The sequence below is a fragment of the Scyliorhinus torazame genome, chromosome 5 (genome assembly GCF_047496885.1).
Source record: "Scyliorhinus torazame isolate Kashiwa2021f chromosome 5, sScyTor2.1, whole genome shotgun sequence".
In the NCBI taxonomy this organism is placed as follows: Eukaryota; Metazoa; Chordata; class Chondrichthyes; order Carcharhiniformes; family Scyliorhinidae; genus Scyliorhinus; species Scyliorhinus torazame.
Window position 1 is genome coordinate 135,536,545 of NC_092711.1, and position 25,520 is coordinate 135,562,064.

At 51.8% G+C, this 25,520-nt stretch overlaps 1 protein-coding gene across 1 annotated transcript in view; it reads left to right on the forward strand.

Moving 5' to 3' along the window:
* LOC140417926 (von Willebrand factor A domain-containing protein 5A-like) overlaps positions 1–25,172 on the forward strand; it is a 93,774-nt gene extending 68,602 nt beyond the window's left edge. Inside the window, 4 exon segments of the mRNA XM_072501358.1 lie at positions 6,135–6,221; positions 18,578–18,711; positions 21,888–22,014; positions 24,461–25,172. Of these exon segments, the coding sequence (XP_072357459.1) occupies positions 6,135–6,221; positions 18,578–18,711; positions 21,888–22,014; positions 24,461–24,540 (428 nt within the window). The 3' untranslated portion in view covers positions 24,541–25,172.
* The last annotated feature ends 348 nt before the right edge of the window (positions 25,173–25,520 follow it).

Here is a 25,520-nt window from a genome sequence, read left to right on the forward strand (position 1 = left end):
TCAGGGTTTTTATACTGAGTAGATTCCCTTTGCTCAGCGGAAACACCGCCCCCAATTACCAGGGGAATTTATACTCCGCTGTGTAAGGATGGAAACGTACGGAGCACAGTCGTTGGGCCCAAAGGGGGTCGTAACAAAGACACCCCGCTCCACCGCCCCCACTTCCGACTCAATACCCCTTCAAGAAGTTGATAAACAGCTTCCACCTCAAGGCGAACCCCTCCCCTGCCCCTCGGATGGCGAACTTGACCTTTTCCAAATGAAGGAACTCTGCCAAATCGCTCACCCTCACCCCTGCCTTCGGCAGCCCCGAATCTCACCAACACAACAAAATCCGTCTCCGGGCTATCGGGGAGGCAAAGGCCAAGATGTCTTCCTCTCCCCACCTGTACTCCCGGATGATCTGACACTCCAAATATCGCCACCTCCGGACTTGGAGATACCTCGAACCCCAAAACCTTTTCACCTCACGTCCAAAAATCCCTTCCAAAGCCCCTCAACCTCGGACACGCCCAAACCATATGTACATAGTTCCCCACCCCCCCCACACGTACACCACCCGCAACTATTCTCCACCCCCGAAAAGAAACGACTCATCCTGGGCATCATCATGTGGGCTCTATGCACCACATTAAATTGAATTAGACAGCCTGGCACACGATGAGGACACATTCACCTTCCGCAGCGCTTCTCTCCACACTCCAGCCCTCAATGCCCACCCCCCTCTCTCCCCTCCCCTCCTCTCCCCTCCCCTCCTCCCACTTGAGCCTGATGTCTTCTACGGGGGCACTCTTTCTCTTCATAGCTCCCCATCCATGTCCACAACCCTGCCCCCCTCAATTTCATCCTCGGGCAGGAGCTTATCCTGCAGCATTGGAAGCGGCATCATCGGAAATTTAGGCACCTCCTTCCTAATAAAGTTCCTGACCTGCAGTTACCTGAACTAATCCCTCTCTTGGCAACTGGTGCATCCCCTGCAGCTCCTCCAGGACTGCAAACTTCCCTCCCACGAACAAATCCCGAAAGCATTCTCGGGGGCCTCACCACTGCTCATTGTACATCTCAGCTAGCAGGGGTCCCAGCTCCAAACTTCTTTAAAACCCGATTGGGAACTCATCCGGCCCCGGGTCCTTCCCCGCCCGCATCACAATCGATCACCTCCCTCAGCCCAGTCGGCGCCCCTCGTCCCTGCACCTTCGACTCCTCAACTCTCAAACTCCAACCCGTCCAAAAACCGCCATCCCCCGGTAGAGACTCCGAGCTATACAACCTCCTATAAAAGGCCTCAAAAACCCCGTTCAACCCCTCCGGCTCCGATACCACCACGAGTCCCTCTCGTCTCGCACCAGTTTACCTCGCCACCGCCTGCCTCCTCAGCTGGCGTGCAAGTATCATGCTCGCATTTTCCCTGTACTTATATACCCTCACCTGGCTCTACGCAGTTGTCTCACTGCTCACCCTGTGGGCGCCAGCCCAAACTCCATCTGAAGCCACCGCCTCTCCTTCAGCATTCCTTCTCAGGCCCGACCGAATATCTCCGGTCCACCCTCAGAATGTCCTCCACCCAACGTCAACCTCTCGGCCCACTCCACTCTCTCCCCTGTGCATCAAAAATCAATATTAATTCCTCCCTCCCCCGTATTCATCAGTTCCACAATTTTGGATGGCCACCCTCACCCTCTCACAAAACTCCTTGTCCGTCCAGCAAATCCCACCTCCAACCTCCACTGCGGCCACTGAGCCCCCCCCTGCACCAAACATAAGTCCCACCCAGCGCAGCGTGTGGGTCCCCAGACCACAATCAAACGCCTCCCCATGTGCTCCATAAACCCCCAATGATTCCTTCGCCGTAGTCGACACCCTCAGGAGCCTACCTCGGGCACGACTGATCCAACCCAGGTCCATATTGAAATCTCCCTCCATAATCAGCCGGTACATGGGCGCATCGCCCTCAAAATAAGGGGAAGTAGATTTAGGACTGAGTTTAGGAGGAAACTTCTTCACCCAAAGGGTTGTGAATCTATGGAATTCCTTGCCCAGTGAAAGCAGTCGAGGCTCCTTCATTAAATGTTTTTTACGATAAAGGTAGACAGTTTTTTGAAGAATAAAGGGATTAAGGGTTATGGTGTTCGGGCCGGAAAGTGGAGCTGAGGTCCACAAAAGATCAGCCATGATCTCATTGAATGGCGGAGCAGGCTCGAGGGGCCAGATGGCCGACTCCTGCTCCTAGTTCTTATGTTCTTATGTACATGTCCAGGTCTCAAAAAAATCCATAGCATCCCAATTTTGGGAATATACATTTACTAGTACTACAGGCGTCCCCCTCTAGTTTTCCCGCTAACCATCTACTGCCAACCTCGAGGCCACACTCTTGTTATTTTTTTTTAGTTTTAGCATACTCAATTGTTTTGAGTTAAATTTAGAGTACCCCAATTAAGGGGTACTTTAGTGTGGCCAATCCACCTAACCTGCACATCTTTGGGTTGTGGGGTGAGACCCACGCAGACACTGGGAGAACGTGCAAACTCCACACGGACAGTGACCCAGGTCCGGGATTCGAACCCGGGTCCTCAGCGCCGTAGGGCCCACACTCTTGTTAATCAGCACTGCTATCCCCCTGGTCTTCATATCCAACCCTGAGTAGAACATCTGCCCCCCCCCCCCTGCCTCAGCTTCGTCTGGTCCCCCTGCTTTCAGGTGCTCCTGAAGACTCCGTAAATGTGCAAAAATGCATGACCTTTTGACTGGGTCATTTAGACTCCACGCATTCCACATAATCAACCAGGTGGGTGAGGTCCCTGCCGCCCCCCCCCCCCCCCCCCCTATGTCATTCAGCCATAACCCCTTTTTAACCAGCTCCCCCAGATCTATGTCTCGCATCCCCTCGAGCCCTCCTCAGGATGTCCGTCGCCAAGTATTCTTAACCAACTGCACCACACCAATTCTCCCCCCCCCCCCCCAAGTCAGCATCCCTCCCCAGCGCCCCCTCGCTCTCCCCCATAACCAAAGGCAAAGAAAACCCAACCACCCCCCCCCCCCCAACTCTCTCCACAGGTCGACTCCCCCACTTCATTCCCGTTAACTCGCCAACCAGCTGGCATGGAGACCCCCACTCGAGGCTTCCGCCTACCCATCTTCTCCCTTAACCGCCCTTCACCCGCCATTCCCACAAAACACAGGAAGAAAGTAAGAAAAAGAACTCACTCACCCACTCCGTACTCGTATTCATTAAATACAACCAGCCGCCAGTTGTGTAAACCCACTTTAGCACCATCAAAGTTCAATGTCCTCACCTCCCAGTCCGTGGTCTCATTAATTCACTCACCTCCTCCTCTATCAAAATAGAACTCTTGATTCTTATGCGTGGCCCACAGACGAGAAGGATACAACACCCCAAACCTCACCCCTTCTAGAGGGCAGCCTTGATCCTGCTGTAACCAGCCGCCGCTTGGTCACCAGGTCCTGGTAGATCCCCAACACGTTTCCCTCCCAAGCTGTTTTTGAATTTGTTGGGGTGTGTTCTCAGACTTCTGTATCTCCTGCCCGATGGAAGAAGTTGGAAGAGTGAGTAAGCCGGGTGGGAGGGATCTTTGATTATGCTGCCCGCTTTCCCCAGGCAGCGGGAGGTGTAGATGGAGTCAATGGATGGGAGGCAGGTTTGTGTGATGGACTGGGCTGTATTCACGACTCTCTGAAGTTTCTTGCGGTCCTGGGCCGAGCAGTTGCCATACCAGGCTGTGATGCAGCCCGATAGGATGCTTTCTATGGTGCATCTGTAAAAAAAGAGTCAATGTGGACATGCCGAATTTCCTTTGTTTCCTGAGGAAATATAGGCGCTTTTGTGCTTTCTTGGTCGTAGTGTGGGCATGGGTGCATCAGATTTTTGATGATGTATTCACCTAGGAATTTGAAGTTGCCAACCATCTCCACCACGGCACCATTAATACAGATGGGGGCATGTATGACACTTCGCTTCCTGAAGTCAATGACCAGCTCCTTGGTTTTGCTGACATTGAGGGAGAGATTGTCGTTGTTGTTAACGGCACCAAGCCGCTAAGTTTTCGATCTCCCTCCTGTACTCTTGACTCATCGTTGTTTGAGATCTGACCCACTACGGCCGTGTCATCAGCAAACCTGTAAATGGAGTCGGAACCAAATTTTGCCACACAGTTGTGTGTGCAAAAGGAGCACAGTCGGGTGCTCAGTACATAGCCTTGTGGGGTCCTGGTATTGAGGACTATTGTCTCGGTTGGCCACTGAGTTCTTGAATATGGACAAGTCCACTGACTCCATCAGTTGTGTAGAAGCTCTTCTGTAGCCTTGGACCAGCACTGCGCGACCTTCTTAACCGGATTCTCCCGCTTAAGTTTCTGCTTGTAATGCTGGGAGAAGGAGCACCGTCTTGTGGTCCATTTTCCGAAGTGCGATCGGGGGATGGATCGGTTGATGCTTGTGTAGCAGTGGTCAAGGATGTTGGGGCCCCTGGTGGGGCAGGAGATATGTTGGTGGAACTTTGGCACTACCCTTTTGAGGTTGGCCCTGTTGAAGTCCCCGGCCGCGATAACCAAGGCTTCTGGGTATTTTATTTCACTGTTGTTTATAGCGGTTTACAGTTCATGAAGCACCTTCACTTCCCCCTGGGGTGGGATATGGACCGCTGTGATGATGGCAGAGGTGAACTCCGTGGAAGGTAGTATGGGCGGCACTTCAGAGTCGGGTGTTCCAGATCCGGGGAGCAATAGTTTGTCAGGGTCACCACGTCCGAGCACCAGGAGGGGTTGACAAGGAGGCAATTCCCTCCACTCTTTGCCTTGCCTGAGGCCGCCGTGTTGTCCATCCGGTGAATTGAGAAGCCATCAGGTTGTATGGCGCAGTCCGGTGAGGCAGGAGTGAGACATGTCTCTGTGAAACAGAGTACACAGCAGTCTCTTATTTCCCTCTGAGAAGTATGTCTAAGGTTCGGCTCGTCCAGCTTGTATTCTATCACTTGGTCGTTTGCCAGGAGCATGCTGGGGAGGGGAGATTTGAAACTGCGTTGATTTGGTCTCGCAAGCAGACCGGCACATTTCCCTCGTTTCCAAGGTTAGCGGCTGCTTCTGGATGGTCCCAGGACCACTCTCCACTCTGAACCCCAAGTGAGTGTCTGTGTATTTTTGCTGGAAATTCCCCCCCCCCCCCCCCCCCCCCGATGATTGTCACCTGAGTTTCCAAACTGCACTCCCAAAAACACATCATCTTTCACAACGACACTTTCCATCAGTGGTTTGCATTCCGAAATCCACTCCAGAATTTCCATCGGCATCGGAGGCCGTTCAGAGAAGGGGCCGATTCCCGGGACGGAGGGGGTTTGTCCGATGAGGAAAGGTTGAGCCGGTCGGGGCCTGTACCCATTGGAGTTTAGAAAGAACCAGAGGAGATCTTACTGAAACGGATCAGATTCTGAGGCGGGGGGGTTGATGGGGTGGATGCTGAGAGGATGTTTCCCTCCTCGTGAGGGGAGGGGGGAATCTAGAACTGGGGGGGGGGGGAGGCGCAATTTCGAAATAAGGGGGTGTCCGATTGAAGAATGAGATGAGGAGGATTTTCCTCACTGAGGGCCAGCAGAGACTGAACGGCCTACTCCTATGAAGGATTGAAGCCCAGCATCTCACCATTGGTAGACTGGGGTGGGATAGATCAGTTCAGCTGGGCCAACGCGAGGGTGGGGGAACGAAGGTGAGGCACAGTCTGAGCTGAATGGCAGGGCAGGCAATCGAGGGGTTGACGACCTCCACTGGGTTTCTGAGGAAGGGGTGCAGGTCACAAATGTTTTCCTAATTAATTCACATACTCCTTGGAGTGGTCATGGTCCAAAATAAGATTCAGATGGTGCCGTAGGGATCTGCCATCCCTGCTTTTTATCCTATGGGTATCGATGATGGCCGCTTTTGTTTGAGCGTGGGGGCCTTTAAACCTTTTTTTGTACAGCCACACTGGCGCCATACTAAAGGGATTGAAGAGGTGAATCTGGCTCTTCGAACAGCCGGCCATGGAAATGGAAGGATGGGAATTTGGGGGGGGGGGGGGGAAGCAGGTGTGAGGAGGGGGGGGGAGGCGATGACTTGTCTAACGATGCCCCAATGGTCTCTCAACAGCCATGGCCCACCCCAGGAAGGCCCGTTCTGCACCTTTCGGCGGTTTCTCGAAAATGATGTTTGCACCGGACAAGATCCTGGATACAGGTTTTTCAAACGACTCTTTTATACAAAGCTTCCGCTCCACTTTTAGCAAAGAAGCCAGCATCTGGGATTTTGAACACCCCACTCAGGATTTCTTAACTATTGTACAAATTATTTACGATTGCTTTAACACTCGATTCCCGGACTCTTGTTTTTAAAAAAATATATATATTTTTATTCTCCTTTTTCACATTTTCTCCCGAATTTACACCCACCAACAATAATCAGCAACAGATATGTCAATCCCCATAATAACAACGCTCCCATCCTCCCACCAACCCCCAAACATCAGTCTGCATGTTTACATAAACAAATGACAAAAAGAAATCCGGGATTACCCATAGTCACCCTTAGTACACCCCCCCCCCCCCCCCCCCCCCCCCAACTAATGTTCGATGTTATCCAGTTCATGAGAGTGCATAATAAATAGTGCCCATGACTTGTAGAACCCCTCCGAGCTTCCCCTCAGTTCGAACTTGACCTTCTCAAGGGTCAAGTATTCCAACAGGTCCCCCCGCCACGCCAGGGCACTGGGTGGAGAGGCTGCTCTCCATCCCAACAGGATCCGCCTTCGAGCAATCAATGAGGCGAAGGCTATGATATCTGCCTCCACTCCCGTTTCCAACCCTGACTGGTCCGACACCCCGAATATGGCCTCCTGGAGACCCGGGTCCAGTTTCACACGCACCACCTTGGAAATTACCCTAAACACCTCCTTCCAGTACTCCCCTAGCTTTGGACAGGACCAAAACATATGAACGTGATTCACGCCCCCCCCGCCCCGCAACGCTCACACACATCTTCTACTCCTTCAAAGAATCGGCTCGCCCTCGTGAGGTGCGCTCTGTATACCACCTTCAGCTGTATCAGTCCCAACCTCGCGCATGAGGTGGAGGCATTCATTCTCCGGAGCACCTCACACCAGACCCCCTCCTCCATAACCTCTCCCAGCTCTTCCTCCCACTTTGCTTTGATCCCTTCCAGAGGTGCCTTCTCCTCTTCCAAAATAGCTCCATAAACCGCTGACACAACCCCCTTCTCCAGTCCCCCTGTCGTCAGCACCTCCTCCAGCAATGTGGAGGCCGGCTCCACCGGGAAGCTCTGTATCTCCTTCCTGGCAAAATCCCGAACCTGCATGTACCTAAACACTTCTCCCTGCTCTAGCCCATACTTCGCTTCCAGCTCCCTCAATCCTGCAAACGGACCCCGAAGAAACAAATCTTTTAGCGTCTTAATCCCCTTCTCTTCCCATTTCCGAAAACTTCCATCCACCTCCCTGGCTCAAACCTGTGGTTCCCCCGAATCGGCATTTCCCTTGACCCTGCCCCCAACCCGAAGTGTTGGCGAAACTGCCTCCAGATTTTCAATGAAGCTATTATTACTGGACTCCCTGAGTATTTCCCCAGGGCGATCGGGAGCGGCGCTGTTGCTAGTGCTTTCAGTCCCGGCCCCCTGCACAAACTCTCCTCCATTCTGACCCACTGAGAATCCATCCCTCTGACCCAGCTCCGCACTTTCTCCACGTTCGCCGCCCAGTAGTAATACAACAAGTTCGGGAGACCCAAACCCCCTGCCTGCCTTCCCCTCTGTAGCAGCACCTTTCTCACTCTGGCCACCTTCCCTCCCCATATGAACGAGGTAATCCTCCCTCAATCTCCCTGAAAAAATACTTTGGCAGGAAAATCGGTAGGCATTGAAAAATAAACAGAAATCGCGGCAACACATTCATTTTAACCGCCTGTACCCGACCCACCAGTGACAGAGGAAGACCGTCCCACCTTGCCAGATCGGCTCCCCAACAAACTAGTGATGTTGTACCTGCAAAGCCTCCCCCACTCCCGAGCAACCTGCATCCCCAGATACCTAAAATGAGACCCTGCCCTACGGAATGGCAGCCCCCCCACCCCCGGCCGAGACACCACAAAAATACTCACTCTTGTCCAGGTTCAGCTTGTACCCCAAGAAAGACCCAAATACAGTAGCTCCAATGTTCCTCCTATCGATGCACTCGGTTCCGACACATGCAGCAGCAAGTCGTCGGCATATAAGGACACCCTGTGCTCTATTCCTTTCCATATCCCCGAACTTCTTAATGCGATGGCCAACGGCTCAATCGCAAGTGCAAACAGCAGGGGGGACATAGGACATCCCTGTCTCATCTCATGATGGAGAGAAAAGTATCTCAAACTGATATTATTTGTGCGGACACTCGCCTTGGGCTCCTTATATAATAGCTTTACCCAGTTCACAAATCTTGGTCCAACCCCAAACCGCACCAGCACTGCCATCAGGTACCCCCATTCTACCTGGTCAAACGCCTTCTCGGCGTCCAATGCCACAACTACCTCTGTTTCCTTCCCTTCCGCCGGTACCATAACAACGTTCAAAACCCTCCTAATGTTCGAAAACAGCTGCCTCCCTTTCACGAACCCCGTCTGATCCTCCCCTATCACCTTCGGGAGGCACTCCTCCAGCCTACCCGCCAGTACCTTCGCCATACTTTTGCGTCCACGTTTAAAAGTGATTATGGGCCTATACAACCACATTCCGTCGGATCCTTATCTATTTTTAGCAACAGGGAAATCGATGCCTGCCCCAAAGTTTGTGGTAACACCCCCTTCCCTATCGCCTCCTCAAACATCCCCACCATCAGGGGTGCCAGCTTGTCCTTGAATTTTTTATAATATTCCACCGGAAACCCATCCGGCCCTGCCACCTTCCCCGACTGCATCCTCCCAATCGCATCCTTTATCTCCTGCTCCACTATTGCTCCTTCTAATGTAGCCCTGTCCCCCTCCCCTAGCCTCGGGTATTCCAGCCCATCTAGAAATTCCTGCATCTCACGGTCTCCCCCGAGTGGCTCTGACCTGTACAACCTCTCATAAAACTCCTCAAAAACCTTGTTAATCAGCTCCGGAGCCACCACCAACTTCCCTGCCCTATCCCTCATCTGAAGAATTTCTCTTGCCGCTGCCTCCCTCTGGAGCTGACCTGCTAACATAAACCTCCATGTTCATAAACTGCACCCCTTGCTAGTCTCAGTTGGCTCACCGCCTTCCTGGTGGACAGTCGGTCGAAGCTCGCCTGTAGTTCCTTCCTCTTTTCCAGCTTCGCTGGGTCCCCATCTTCTGCATAACTCCTATCTACCTCCAACATCTCATCTATTACCCTCTGCCGCTCCAACCTCTCCTCTTCGTCCACCCTGGCCTTAAACAAAATTACCTCACCCCTCACCACCGCCTTTAGAGCCTCCAGACGACTGCCTTCGACACCTCACCCGTACAGTTGAAACCTACATATTCCTCCATTACCTTTTCAATTTTCTCACAGAACACTTGGTTCCCCAAAGGCCCCACATCCAGTTTCCACCCCGGTCTCTGCCCCCTTCTCCAGTACCATATCCACCCAATGTGGAGCGTGATCTGACACTGCAATTGCAGAGTATTCCGACCCCTTGACTCCAGCCAGCAAAGCCTTTCCCACCACAAAAAAGTCGATCCGCGGGTATACCTTATGGACTGCTGAGAAAAAACGAGTACTCCCGTTCCCTTGGGTGCAGGAACCTCCAAGGGTCCACCCCTCCCATTTCCACCATTAGCCCAGCCAGCACCTTCGCCCCCCCCTGACGGGACCAGCGAGCACGGCCGTGATCTGTCCAACCTTGGCTCCTGCACCAAGTTATAGTCGTCCCGTCCCCCCCCACAATCAGCTCATGTGTGTCCCAAGTCGGGAATGGCCTCAAACACCTTCCTCGCGAATCCCACATCGTCCCAATTGGGACCATATACACTTAACAGCGCCACTAATCTCCCCTCCAGCACCCCTGCCACAATCACATACCTACCCCCCTGATCTGCCACCACCACCTCCATCTGGAAGCGTACCCTTTTGCTGACCAGTACCCGCTACCCCTCGAGCCCTTCCATCAACACTTGGCTAACCCAGCCCTTTTTAAGTCTCACCTGGTCCTTCACCCTCAAGTGAGTCTCCTGCAGCATTGCCACATTGGCTTTCAAACTTTTAAGATGCGCAAGCACCCTTGACCTCTTGACTGGACCCTCGAGCCTCACGTTCCACGTGACTATCCTTACTGGGGGTCTCTCACCCCCCCCCCCCCCCCCACCTTTCTTATCCACCCATCATCATACCACTGGGCCCTGCCCCATAAGCCTGACCCGCCCCTGTCCGTTGTTAACATCGAGCCCCTTCTTTCCCCCCCCCCCCCCCCCCCCCCCCCCCCCCCCCCAAGAACCCCTTCCCTACATTTCCCCCTGAAACAACATCTCCCAGCATCCATGCCTCTTGGGCCCATTGAAGCCTGCTAACCAGGCTCCAATGTTCGCAGCCCTCCTCTCACCTCACCTCCGCTCACTAGCTGACTTTAGTTAGCTAGTGCGGGTGGTGAAAGAAAAAACAACCCAACAATCCAACCCCTAACATAAGATCACTAACATAAGATTTAACCGTCGCAACACAGAACACCAATCAACCCAACCATTAACTTGAACTCTGTAACAATGCAAAGAGAAGTAAATTACAATACACATCAGTAAAAAGAAAGTTGTAAGATTTATACATTTTCCAGCTGCTCAAACACAGTCCACAGTCTCTCTTCCAATTCCGCTCCTCACGTCTGTCCCAAGCAAAAGTCTTTGGTGTTATACGTTACCCTCAACTTCGCCGGGTACACCACACCAAATCGCATCCCCTTCTTGTACAAAGCCGCCTTCACTCGCCCAAACGCCGCTCGTCTTTTTGCCAACTCTACCGTCGGGTCCTGGTAGATCCGAACCGCAGTACCATCCCACAGCACCTCACGCTTCTGCTTCGCCCAGCTTAATACTTTCTCCTTCATGCAGAATTTATGGAAGCAGATAATTACTGCCCGTGGCGGCTCGTTCACTTTGGGCTTCGGCCTTAATGACCGATGAGCTCGGTCTAGCTCGTACAGGGAGGGGTTCTCACCCTCCCCCATCAGCTCCACCAACTTCTTAGCGAAGTATTGTGTTGGCCTTGGGCCCTCTCTGTCCCTTCGGGCAAGCCCACAATTCTCAAATTGTGCCGCCTTGAGCGGTTTTCCAAGTTTTCCAGCTTTTCTCGGAGTCCTCTGTTAACCTCCACCACCCTCCGCAGCTCGTCCCCCATCGAGGTGACCTGGTCGCTGTGTCGTGTCACGGCCTCCTCCACCTCCTTCATCTTCTCGCCCTGCTCTCTCACCTCGGCCAGTGCCTTTGCCACCTCCACCCTCATCGGGCCGATTGCCTCTTCCACAATGACTTCAATGCGGACTGCCGTCTCCTTCCTCAAAGCCTCCATGTGCCTTGCAAACTGTTTTTCCAGCTCCACCGCCATCACCATCGGTCATCTTCTCCACCGTAAGTAGTGCAGCCCCGCTTTGCAATTCGGCTTCCGCCAACCTGTCAACACTTTGCTCGTCTTCTCCTTCAGCGGCGAACCCGCGGTTACTCCTTTCTTCGACCCTGCTTTTCGCATCCTTTAGTGACTTATTGTTGTTTTTTTTTTCTTTCTTTTCTCTTCTCTCCCCCTTCACCCTCCTGTCCTTCATCAATCTGAATTATAATTTTTTTTAAAAAAAGGAGAGAGAAAAAAAAACTTTCACCAAACTTCCTTAAACCTTCTTTCTTTCTCCTCTGCATTCACCCAGAGCTCCCCTGGGACCAGGCTTCAGCCTTCTTTCTTCCTCCTAGGTGGGAGCCATCCGATGTGTACCCTACCTCCATCGTGCCCTGGCCTCGGGCCTGCCGCCTCGGCCTCCTTGTAGCTCCGCCCCCGCTGCTCTGACTTCCGCGCCGCGCTGGGCCCAGCGCCTCAGCCCCCGCCGCTCGACACCCGCGGGGTTCTTCGCCGGTTTTTAAACTGGCCCCGCTGGCTGCTCGTGACGGCCCCAAAGGCCGAGGATAGTCGGGGGGGGGGTAGGCGATGACTCAGGGATTTCCCCCAAATCGTGGCCATCGGCGGGAGCTCTTCTTGCTGCGGCCGATTCCCAGACTCCTGTTAAGGTAACATCCAACTTTTCATTTACCTCTGAAGTCTGCTTTCCAGTTTGATTGTGGTTACTGCAGCTGTCTCTTTAACTCCGAACACTTTGTTTTCTTCTCCCTTGAATTCTTCTGAACAGAACCTTGGTCTCTGTTCTCTTAAATTCAGTCTCCTTAAGACATTATTTCTGTCCCAATTCCCTGGTTATCTGGACTGTATCTGGTTCTTCGGAAGTCTGCCTCTTTCCGCTCCTTAATCCTGTCCAGTCCTTCTTCTGGCAGAGTTGAGTGTGTGTGTGTGTGTGTGTCCCTGCAACTGTAAACAAATTCAGCTAAAAACTAAACTCAAAAGCCTTTCTATCTTAAAAGGGCCCCCAATTGCTAGCAACGCCTACATACTTCTACTGGATTATTTACTCTTCACGCCATAACCCTCTCTAAGTACAATAAAAGCACAGTTGGAATTGAAACCAGCCCCCACACATACAAACATCTTTGTTCAGCATGAATCTTATTGTAGATTTCACCCTTCCTTACACAGAAACATTAAATTAAACCCACTTAAAACTATACCTTATTTCTAATGTTTGCTAATACAAATATAAATCTCTTACAACTATCTTTGTTTTCCAACATGACTAAACCGCCTCTCGGCACCAAGATTCCTCCAACGTACTCACGACCGGGACAAGAGCATTTTGAAGCGCAGTTACCCTCATAGAGAGGGTACTGTAACTTGGGCACAGCAAGACCCCATATAGTTCTACAGTGTAAACGGCCAGAGATCTCTTCCTTAGTAACGTCGGGAACCAACACCGGGGAGGATTTCCTCCAGATCCCCCCCACCCGCCAGCCACCACCACCTTTTCTTTTTTTCAAATACCAGATAGGGGTTCCGAAGGGAGAGATGGGGGTTCCGAAGGGAGAGATGGGGGTTCCGAAGGGAGAGATGGGGGTTCCGAAGGGAGAGATGGGGGTTCCGAAGGGAGAGGTTGGGGTTCCGAAGGGAGAGGTTGGGGTTCCGAAGGGAGAGGTTGGGGTTCCGAAGGGAGAGGTTGGGGTTCCGAAGGGAGAGGTTGGGGTTCCGAAGGGAGAGGTTGGGGTTCCGAAGGAGAGGTGGGGTTCCGAAGGGAGAGGTGGGGGTTCCGAGAGAGAGGTGGGGGGTCCGAGAGAGAGGTGGGGGGTCCGAGAGAGAGGTGGGGGGTCCGAGAGAGAGAGGTGGGGGGTCCGAGAGAGAGAGGTGGGGGTCCGAGAGAGAGAGAGGTGGGGGGTCCGAGAGAGAGAGAGGTGGGGGGTCCGAGAGAGAGAGGTGGGGGGTCCGAGAGAGAGATGGGGGGGGTCCGAGAGAGAGAGATGGGGGGGTCCGAGAGAGAGAGATGGGGGGGTCCGAGAGAGAGAGGTGGGGGGGTCCGAGAGAGAGAGGTGGGGGGTCCGAGAGAGAGAGGTGGGGGGTCCGAGAGAGAGAGGTGGGGGGTCCGAGAGAGAGAGGTGGGGGGTCCGAGAGAGAGAGATGGGGGGGTCCGAGAGAGAGAGATGGGGGGGTCCGAGAGAGAGAGATGGGGGGGTCCGAGAGAGAGAGATGGGGGGGTCCGAGAGAGAGAGATGGGGGGGTCCGAGAGAGAGAGATGGGGGGGTCCGAGAGAGAGAGATGGGGGGGTCCGAGAGAGAGAGATGGGGGGGTCCGAGAGAGAGAGATGGGGGGGGTCCAAGAGAGAGAGATGGGGGGGTCCAAGAGAGAGAGATGGGGGGGTCCAAGAGAGAGAGATGGGGGGGTCCAAGAGAGAGAGATGGGGGGGTCCAAGAGAGAGAGATGGGGGGGTCCAAGAGAGAGAGATGGGGGGTCCAAGAGAGAGAGATGGGGGGTCCAAGAGAGAGAGATGGGGGGGTCCAGAGAGAGAGATGGGGGGGTCCAAGAGAGAGAGATGGGGGGGTCCAAGAGAGAGAGATGGGGGGTCCAAGAGAGAGAGATGGGGGGGTCCAAGAGAGAGAGATGGGGGGGTCCAAGAGAGAGAGATGGGGGGGTCCAAGAGAGAGAGATGGGGGGGTCCAAGAGAGAGAGATGGGGGGGTCCAAGAGAGAGAGATGGGGGGGTCCAAGAGAGAGAGATGGGGGGTCCAAGAGAGAGAGATGGGGGGGTCCAAGAGAGATGGCTGATCATAGAATAGAATCATAGAATCCCTACAATGCAAAAGGAGGACATTTGGCCCATCAAGTCTGCACCAACCCTCCTAGCTAGGCCCAAACCCCCGGTCTAGCCCTGTAATCCAACCTAACCTTTAGATACTAAGAGACAATTTAGCATGACCAATCCACCTACACTGCACATCTTAGGACAGTGGGAGGAAATGGAGCACCTGGAGGAAACCCACGCACACACGGGGAGAATGTGCAAACTCCACACAGACTGTCGCCGATGTCGGAATCGATCCCCCCCCTACACACCCCTCCAACCCCTTCCCACCAACGTAAAAGAGGCTTCAGCAAAGAGCACATTCTTGCTCGTGCTGTTCTGTTACTCAGACAACAAGGAGCAGTAGTGGGCCTGTTTCTAGGCAAGGGGACAGCTGGTAAGTGGGAGTCTTTCAAAAGTGTGTTAACTAGGTTCAGGCTGAGCACATTCCTCTTAAGAGTGAAAGGTAAGTATCCAGCGAAGCTGAGGGTGACTTACAAGCTCAGGGACTTTTATTTTGGAACGGCGGATGCAGCGGAGGAGTTTGCGAAAGCAGAAGGACTGTGGCAGAACTGACAAATTGAGGAATGGCCATGTGCCGATGTAACCTCATGACTGTATTTTCTTCTTTTTTGTATCACTGCGCGCGGGTGTAGAGGTTAAAGGAGCCAATGTGGTATATATTTGGACAAGGGAAGTGATGGGACTTTCACTCAAAATGAGGGTTCTTTGGGGTGTAGGTGGATATGCGGGGTCTGTGTGCTAAAAGGGGATCTTTGGGTGTTTCCTAGGGCCGGGCAAGGGGGAAAGGGACCCGGGCGGGGGCCTCCACGCTGGCCGGTTTAAGCCGGCCAGTGAACGGGAGTGAGGTGGGGGGAGGGGCTGCGGCCATCGGAGCCTGGCAGAACAGGGTCCGAGTGGTCTAGCCGGGGTGGAAAGTTGGGGGGAAGGAACCGAGGTTGGGAGGAGGAGTTTTACAAGAGGCAGTGGACGGGAGGAGCTGGAGACCTGCGGTGGTGGGGGGGGGGGGCAGTGTAGATTAAGGGTGACTACGGGTAATCCCTGATTCCTTTTTGTCATTTGTTTATGTAAACATGCGGGCTGAGTTTGGGGGTTGGTGGGGCGGATGGGATTGTTGTTATTATGGGATTGACATATCTTGCTGATTATTGTTTATTGTTGATGGTGTAAATGTGGGAGAAAATGTGAAAAAGGAGGAGAATTTTTTTAAAAAAGAGTGAAGGGTAAGGCTGGTGGAAGTAGGAAACCCTGGATGACTCGGGATATTGAGGCCATGGTCAAAAGAAAGGAGGGGACATATGACATGCAGAGGCAGCTGAGATCAATTGATCCCTTGAAGAGTATAGGGCTCGTCGGAGTAGAGTTAAGAGAGAAGTCAGGAGGGCAAAAAGGGGGCATGAGATTGTCTTGGCAGATAAGACAAAGGAAAATCCAAAGAGCTTTTACAGATACATAAAGGGTAATAGGGTGACTAGGGAGAGGTAGGGCCTGTTAAGGATAAACAAGGTCATCTATGTGCAGATCCCACATGGGATGGGAGAGGGCCGAAATGAATATTTCTCGTCAGTATTTACTGTTGAGAAAGGCATGAATGTTAGGGAAATTTGGGAAATAAAATATTACAGAGAAGGAGGTGCTGGAGGTATTAATGCACATCAAGATAGACAAATCCCCAGGACCTGATGAAATGTATCCCAGGACTTTGATGGAGGCTAGGGAAATTGCTGGTCACCTATCTGAGATATTTGATTATCGACAGCCACAGGGGAGGTGCCTGAAGATTGAAGGGTAGCAAATGTTGTGCCCTTGTTTAAGAAGGGCTGTAAGGATAAGCCTGGGAACTACAGACCGGTGAGCCTTACTTCTGTAGTGGGTAAGTTGTTCGAAGATATTCTGAGGGACAGGATCTACAGGCATTTGGACAGGCAAGGGCTAATTAGGGAAACTCAGCTTTGCTTTGTAAGGGGAAAGTCATGTCTCACCAATTTGATTTTGAGTGTTTTGAAGGGGTAAGCAAGAGTAGATGAGAGCAGTGTAGTCAACGTTGTCTACATGGACTTTGACAAGGTACCGCATGGTAGGTTGTTGCAAAAGGTTAAATCTCACGAAATCCAGGGTGAGGTAGCCAATTGGATACAAAATTGGCTTGGCGACCGAAACCAAAGGGTGGTTGTGGAGGGTTCTGTTTCAAACTGGAGGCCTGTGACCAGCGCTGTGCCTCAGGGATCGGTGCTGGGCCCACTGTTATTTTGTGATATATATGAATGATTTGGATGAGAATGTAGGAGGCATGGTTAGTAAGTTTGCAGATGACACCAAGATTGGTGGCATAGTGGATAGTGAAGGTTATATAAGATTGCAACAGGATCTTGACCAATTGGGCCAGTGGGATGATGAATGGCAGATGGAGTTTAATTTGGATAAATGTGCGGTGATGCATTTTGGTAAATCAAATCAGGGCAGGACCTACTCAGTCATTGGTAGGGAGTTGGGAGAGTTACAGAGCAAAGAGATCTAGGGGTTCAGGTTCAAAGCTCCTTGAAGGTGGAGGCGCAGGTGGTCAGGGTGGTGAAGAAGGTATTCAGCATGCAGGTTTTATTGGTCAGAATATTGAATACAGGAGTTGGGATGTCTTGTTGAAGTTGAACAAGACTTTGGTAAGACCACACATGGAATACTCTGTTCAGTTCTGGTCACCCTATTGTAGGAAGGATATTGTAAACTAGAAATAGTGCAGAAGAGATTTACGAGGATGCTGCCAGGACTTGATGGTCTGAGTTATAAGAAAGGCTGGGACTTTTTTCCCTGGAGCGTAGGAGGCTTGGGGATGATCTGATAGAGGGCTATAAATAATAAGGTAGATAGTCAACATCTTTTCCCAAAGGTAGAGAGTCTAGAACTAGAGGGCAAATGTTTATGGTGAGAGGAAAGAGATATAAAAGAGACCAGAGGGGAAATATCTTCACATGGAGGGTGGTGAGCATCCGGAACGGCAGTAGTAGAGGCAGGTACGATTTTGACTTTTAAAAAGCAGTCTCTCCAGTTATATGGGTAGGGTTGGTAGAGCGGGATATGGGGCCAAATGTGGGCAAGTGAGACTAGTGACAGAAATTGGGCGGAATGGAGAAGCTGGGCCGAAGGACCTGTTTCCATGCTGTAAACATCTATGACTCTATTCAGCCCCATTCTTGCTCACCAAGAATCTACCCAGCTCTGCCTTAAAGACATACAAACATCCACTGCCATTTGAGGAAGAGTTCAAAGACTCACCTTTCTCTCAGAGAAAATATTTCTCCTCATCTCCATGTTTAAATGGCGACCCCTTATTTTTAAACAGTGACCCCCCGCCGCCGCCAGTTCTAGATTCTCCCCCAAGAGGAAACATCTGCTCCACATCCATAATAATAATAATCTTTTATTGTCACAAGTATGACGTTACAGTGAAAAGCCCCTATTTGCTGCATTCCGGCGCCTGTTCGGGGAGGCCGGTACGGGAATTGAACCCGCGCTGCTGGCCATGTTCTGCATTACAAACCAGCTGTCTAGCCCACTGAGCTAAACCAGCCCATCCGCCCTCAGCATCTCATATGTTTTTGTCAAGTCACCTCTTACTCTCCTGAACACCACCAGACGCATGCCGGCCATTCCCATCCTTTCCTCACAAGACTCTTCCAGGTATGAAGTCTGGTAAACCTTCTCTGAACTGCTTCGAACACATTTACATCTTTCCTTTAAATAAGGAGACCAATACAGTACACTTTGCTCCAGATGTGGTCTCACCAATGTCCAGCACAACTGAAGCATAACCTGCCTACTGTTGTATTCAATTCCCCTCACGATAATCACAGAATCGTTACGGTGCAGAGGAGGCCATCCGGCCCATCCTGTCTCCACCGTCTCTCCAAACGAGCCTCGTGACTTAGTGCCCACCCCGTGCCTTTTCCCCCGTAACCCCCCCCTGCACATTGTCTCTATTCAGATAATCGTCCCTCGCCCTCTCGGACGCCCCGATTGAACCTGCCTCCACCACACTTTACAATAAGGAGACCAAACGTGTACACAGTAACCCACATGTGGTCTGACACGTTCCCTGTGCGAATGAGGATTGCTTGATTTATGACTGCCTCTCTGTCTTTGCACCTACCCTTTCTTCATTCCGCTCCACCCAGATCACCCAAAAGAGTCTCCGGTAATGAAGCTGATCTCCCAGCAGAACGCAGATGGATCGTGGCTTCCAGATGACAGTCTGCACACACTACTGGGCCTGAAGCCTCAGCAGATAAAGAAGAGTGTTCCTCGGAAGGTAAGGACTGAGCAAAAACTACCCCTGTATCTAACCCCATCCTGGGTGTGTTTATTGGGGACCATGTAGAGGGAGTTTCACTCTGTATCTAACCCTGTGCTGTACCTGTCCTGGGAGTGTTTGATGGGGACAGTGTAGAGGGAGCTTTACTCTGTATCTAACCCCGTGCTGTACCTGTCCTGGGAGTGTTTGATGGGGACAGTGTAGAGGGAGCTTTACTCTGTATCTAACCCCGTGCTGTACCTGTCCTGGGAGTGTTTGATGGGGACAGTGTAGAGGGAGCTTTACTCTGTATCTAACCCCGTGCTGTACCTGTCCTGGGAGTGTTTGATGGGGACAGTGCAGAGGGAGCTTTACTCTGTATCTAACCCCGTGCTGTCCCTGTCCTTGGAGTGTTTGATGGGGACAGTGTAGAGGGGGCTTTACTCTGTATCTAACCCCGTGCTCTACCTGTCCTGGGAGTGTATGATGGGGGACAGTGTAGAGGGAGCTTTACTCTGTATCTAACCCTGTGCTGTACCTGTCCTGGGAGTGTTTGATGGGGACAGTGTAGAGGGAGCTTTACTCTGTATCTAACACCGTGCTGTACCTGTCCTGGGAGTGTTTGATTGGGACAGTGTAGAGGGGGCTTTACTCTGTATCTAACCCCGTGCTGTACCTGTCCTGGGAGTGTTTGATGGGGGACAGTGTAGAGGGAGCTTTACTCTGTATCTAACCCTGTGCTGTACCTGTCCTGGGAGTGTTTGATGGGGACAGTGTCGAGGGAGCTTTACTCTGTATCTAACCCCGTGCTGTACCTGTCCTGGGAGTGTTTGATGGGGACAGTGTAGAGTGAGCTTTACTCTGTATCTAACCCCGTGCTGTACCTGTCCTGGGAGTGTTTGATGGGGACAGTGTAGAGGGAGCTTTACTCTGTATCTAACCCCGTGCTGTACCTGTCCTGGGAGTGTTTGATGGGGACAGTGTAGAGGGAGCTTTACTCTGTATCTAACCCCGTGCTGTACCTGTCCTGGGAGTGTTTGATGGGGACAGTGTAGAGGGAGCTTTACTCTGTATCTAACCCCGTGCTGTACCTGTCCTGGGAGTGTTTGATGGGGACAGTGTAGAGGGAGCTTTTCTCTGTATCTAACCCCGTGCTGTCCCTGTCCTGGGAGTGTTTAATGGGGACAGTGTAGAGGGAGCTTTACTCTATATCTATCCCCGTGCTGTACCTGTCCGGGGAGTGTTTGATGGGAACAGTATAGAGGGAGCTTTACTCTGTATCTAACCCCGTGCTGTACCTGTCCTGGGAGTGTTTGATGGGGACAGTGTAGAGGGAGCTTTACTCTGTATCTAACCCCGTGCTGTACCTGTCCTGGGAGTGTTTGATGGGGACAGTTTAGAGGGAGCTTTTCTCTGTATCTAACCCTGTGCTGTACCTGTCCTGGGAGTGTTTGATGGGGACAGTGTAGAGGGAGCTTTACTCTGTATCTAACCCCGTGCTGTACCTGTCCTGGGAGTGTTTGATGGGGACAGTGTAGAGGGAGCTTTACTCTGTATCTAACCCCGTGCTGTACCTGTCCTGGGAGTGTTTGATGGGGACAGTGTAGAGGGAGCTTTTCTCTGTATCTAACCCCGTGCTGTCCCTGTCCTGGGAGTGTTTAATGGGGACAGTGTAGAGGGAGCTTTACTCTATATCTATCCCCGTGCTGTACCTGTCCGGGGAGTGTTTGATGGAAACAGTATAGAGGGAGCTTTACTCTGTATCTAACCCCGTGCTGTACCTGTCCTGGGAGTGTTTGATGGGGACAGTGTAGAGGGAGCTTTACTCTGTATCTAACCCCGTGCTGTACCTGTCCTGGGAGTGTTTGATGGGGACAGTGTAGAGGGAGCTTTTCTCTGTATCTAACCCCGTGCTGTACCTGTCCTGGGAGTGTTTGATGGGGACAGTGTAGAGGGGGCTTTAGTCTGTATCTAACCCCGTGCTGTACCTGTCCTGGGATGTTTGATGGGGACAGTGTAGAGGGAGCTTTTCTCTGTATCTAACCCCGTGCTGTCCCTGTCCTGGGAGTGTTTGATGGGGACAGTGTAGAGGGAGCTTTTCTCTGTATCTAACCCCGTGCTGTCCCTGTCCTGGGAGTGTTTGATGGGGACAGTGTAGAGGGGGCTTTAGTCTGTATCTAACCCCGTGCTGTACCTGTCCTGGGAGTGTTTGATGGGGACAGTGTAGATGGAGCTTTACTCTGTATCTAACCCCGTGCTGTACCTGTCCTGGGAGTGTTTGATGGGGACAGTGTAGAGGGAGCTTTTCTCTGTATCTAACCCCGTGCTGTACCTGTCCTGGGAGTGTTTGATGGGGACAGTGTAGAGGGGGCTTTAGTCTGTATCTAACCCCGTGCTGTACCTGTCCTGGGATGTTTGATGGGGACAGTGTAGAGGGAGCTTTTCTCTGTATCGAACCCCGTGCTGTCCCTGTCCTGGGAGTGTTTGATGGGGACAGTGTAGAGGGAGCTTTTCTCTGTATCTAACCCCGTGCTGTCCCTGTCCTGGGAGTGTTTGATGGGAACAGTGTAGAGGGAGCTTTACTCTGTATCTAACCCCGTGCTGTACCTGTCCTGGGAGTGTTTGATGGGGATAGTGTAGAGGGAGCTTTAGTCTGTATCTAACCCCGTGCTGTACCTGTCCTGGGAGTGTTTGATGGGGACAGTGTAGATGGAGCTTTACTCTGTATCTAACCCCGTGCTGTACCTGTCCTGGGAGTGTTTGATGGGGACAGTGTAGAGGGAGCTTTTCTCTGTATCTAACCCCGTGCTGTACCTGTCCTGGGAGTGTTTGATGGGGACAGTGTAGAGGGGGCTTTAGTCTGTATCTAACCCCGTGCTGTACCTGTCCTGGGATGTTTGATGGGGACAGTGTAGAGGGAGCTTTTCTCTGTATCGAACCCCGTGCTGTCCCTGTCCTGGGAGTGTTGATGGGGACAGTGTAGAGGGAGCTTTTCTCTGTATCTAACCCCGTGCTGTCCCTGTCCTGGGAGTGTTTGATGGGAACAGTGTAGAGGGAGCTTTACTCTGTATCTAACCCCGTGCTGTACCTCGCTGTGTATACTTACTCTGTCCATGGATGACATGCAGTCCATATCTCTGGCCTCATTAAATGGTTGGTTTGTCCATCTTTCACTGTTGGTTCTCTGCATTTAGCACATTGAGCTGAATCTCTGGGCGACAGTACTGGCGGTGATTTGGCTCCACGCATTTGGTGCTGACACGAAAGATGAGTGGGAACTTCTGGTGGACAAGTCACTGTCGTGGATCAAGGCCAATGCAGGTAAGCTTCAAAGTCTCACCAGAGGTCAGGGGTCGAGGCTGACACAAGTAGATTGTTGTATTCATCTGATTGACCAATTGGTGAACAATTATCATTCAAACCCTAGTGGGCTTCAGTCCCCTCTCAGGGAGATATCTGTACACTGACTGGGGTCTCTCAGTCCCCTCTCTCTCAGGGAGATATCTGTACACTGACTGGTGTCTCTCAGTCCCCTCTCTCTCAGGGAGATATCAGTACACTGACTGGGGTCTCTCAGTCCCCTCTCTCTCAGGGAGATATCTGTACACTGACTGGTGTCTCTCAGTCCCCTCTCTCTCTCAGGGAGATATCTGTACACTGACTGGTGTCTCTCAGTCCCCTCTCTCAGAGAGATATCTGTACACTGACTGGTGTCTCTCAGTCCCCTCTCTCTCGGGGAGATATCTGTACACTAACTGGTGTCTCTCAGTCCCTCTCTCTCTCAGGGAGTTATCTGTACACTGACTGGTGTCTCTCAGTCCCCTCTCTCTCGGGGAGATATCTGTACACTAACTGGTGTCTCAGTCCCTCCTCTCAGGGTGATATCTGTACACTGACTGGTGTCTCTCAGTCCCCTCTCAGGGAGATATCTGGACACTGACTGGTGTCTCTCAGTCCCCTCTCACTCAAGGAGATATCTGTGCACTGACTGGTGTCACTCAGTCCCCTCTCTCTCAGGGAGATATCTGTACACTGACTGGTGTCTCTCAGTCCCCCCTCTCTCCGGGAGATATCTGTACACTGACTGATGTCTCTCAGTCCCCTCTCTCTCAGGGAGATATCTGTACACTGACTGGTGTCTCTCAGTCCCCACTCTCTCAGGGAGATATCTGTACACTGACTGGTGTCTCTCAGTCCTCTCACTCTCAGCGAGATATTTGTACACTGACTGGTGTCTCTCAGTCCCCTCTCTCTCAGGGAGATATCTGTGCACTGACTGGTGTCTCTCAGTCCCCTCTCTCTCAGGGAGATATCTGTACACTGACTGGTGTCTCTCAGTCCCCTCTCTCTCAGGGAGATATCTGTACACTGACTGGTGTCTCTCAGTCCTCTCACTCTCAGGGAGATATTTGTACACTGACTGGTGTCTCTCAGTCCCCTCTCTCTCAGGGAGATATCTGTACACTGACTGGTGTCTCTCAGTCCTCTCACTCTCAGGGAGATATTTGTACACTGACTGGTGTCTCTCAGTCCCCTCTCTCTCAGGGAGATATCTGTACACTGACTGGTGTCTCTCAGTCCCCTCTCTCTCAGGGAGATAACTGTGCACTGACTGGTGTCTCTCAGCCCCCTCTCTCTCAGGGGGATATCTGTACACTGACTGGTGTCTCTCAGTCCCCTCTCTTTCAGGGAGATATCTATACACTGACTGGTGTCTTTCAGTCCCCTCTCTCTCAGGGAGATATCTGTACACTGACTGGTGTCTCTCAGTCCCCTCTCTCTCAGGGAGATATCTGTACACTGACTGGTGTCTCTCAGTCCCCTCTCTCTCAGGGAGATATCTGTACACTGACTGGTGTCTCTCAGTCCCCTCTCTCTCAGGGAGATATCTGTACACTGACTGGTGTCTCTCAGTCCCCTCTCTCTCAGGGAGATATCTGTACACTGACTGGTGTCTCTCAGTCCCCTCTCTCTCAGGGAGATATCTGTACACTGACTGGTGTCTCTCAGACCCCTCTCTCTCAGAGAGATATCTGTACACTGACTGGTGTCTCTCAGTTCCATCTCTCTCAGGGAGATATCTGTACACTGACTGGTGTCTCTCAGTTCCATCTCTCTCAGAGAGATATCTGTACACTGACTGGTGTCTCTCAGTCCCCTCTCTCTCAGGGAGATATCTGTACACTGACTGGTGTCTCTCAGTCCCCTCTCTCTCAGGGAGATATCTGTACACTGACTGGTGTCTCTCAGTCCCCTCTCTCTCACGGAGATATCTGTACACTGACTGGTGTCTCTCAGACCCCTCTCTCTGAGAGAGATATCTGTACACTGACTGGTGTCTCTCAGTTCCATCTCTCTCAGGGAGATATCTGTACACTGACTGGTGTCTCTCAGTTCCATCTCTCTCAGAGAGATATCTGTACACTGACTGGTGTCTCTCAGTCCCCTCTCTCTCTCAGGGAGATATCTGTACACTGACTGGTGTCTCTCAGTCCCCTCTCTCTCAGGGAGATATCTGTACACTGACTGGTGTCTCTCAGTCCCCTCTCTCTCTCAGGGAGATATCTGTACACTGACTGTTGTCTCTCAGTCCCCTCTCTCCCTCAAGGAGATATCTGTGCACTGACTGGTGTCTCTCAGTCCCTCTCTCTCAGGGAGATATCTGTACACTGACTGGTGTCTCTCAGTCTCCTCTCTCTCAGGGAGATATCTGTACACTGACTTTGCCTGAATTAACCGTTATTGTAATTCTTGTCTCCCTCTCCAGGCTCTGACCTCGGAGGGTGTGTGATAGCTGGAAATGCTCTGTTGAAAACCTCAGTTGATCCATGCGTGTTTGGATTGTGAAAGGCAACCTCTCTGGCTGAAAAGAAAAAGAGCCAAATATGTTTGTTCCGGCTTTTGATTGGATGTCTGGAGCTTGGTGTTGCTTTATATATTGGTCTTTTTCTCGCCGTATCCCTGATTCATAAAGTACACAAAATGGCAGCTGGACGTTTATTCCTGGGAACGTTTGCTATGCTTGCCAATTTGAGAAATTGCATTGCTAATATTCACTGAGCGTCACCGGTGTTGGTTTGGCTCGATCGCCTGGGTCGATGACAGCCACGTGCCAAAGAACCACTCTAGCATCACCAGGCCGCTGGATGTCGCAACTTAGGCCACAAGGACACTGGCCAAGAGAGATATGAAGATGGCACAGGCAACTGGGTGGCAGCTGCCAGCTGATTGACCCTCTGGAGTACGCATTGGAGGAAGCGAGGAGGAAAACTCACCCGTCTGAGGCGAGAATCCAGAGGCAGTCCAGGCTCGCAAACCTTCTTCTCAGCCCACTCTCTTCCCAGACAGCCAACGTGGCAGAGAATGCCGTGTCCTAGTGGATCTCCCGACCCACATCAGACGTTGCTGCAGAGTTTACCCCACAACAGCTACCAAAATGTATAATCTACTTGCTTTCAAATAAATTTGACTTCTCGATTAACCTGTTTGTGTGGTGATGTGCATCAATGTAAATACATGTAGTGTAGCTAGACACTAGAGGGAGCACCAAAGACATCACACACACTCAACCAATAGATCAGGTAGATAGGACACAACCAATGGACATTCACGATACACACGGAGGTGGTACGACCACAGGAGGGCATTACACCAACCCATATGTAAAGGACACCACACACATGATCTGCCTCTTTCCAGTGGAGACAGTCAGTGAGTACAGACACAGGGTTGATTCAATATCACTCCCACCACGTGGATTGCAGCAACTGGTTAGTCAGTCTGGGTAGTTATAGTAGGATTAGCAGTTGTGTCGAACTCGAGTAATA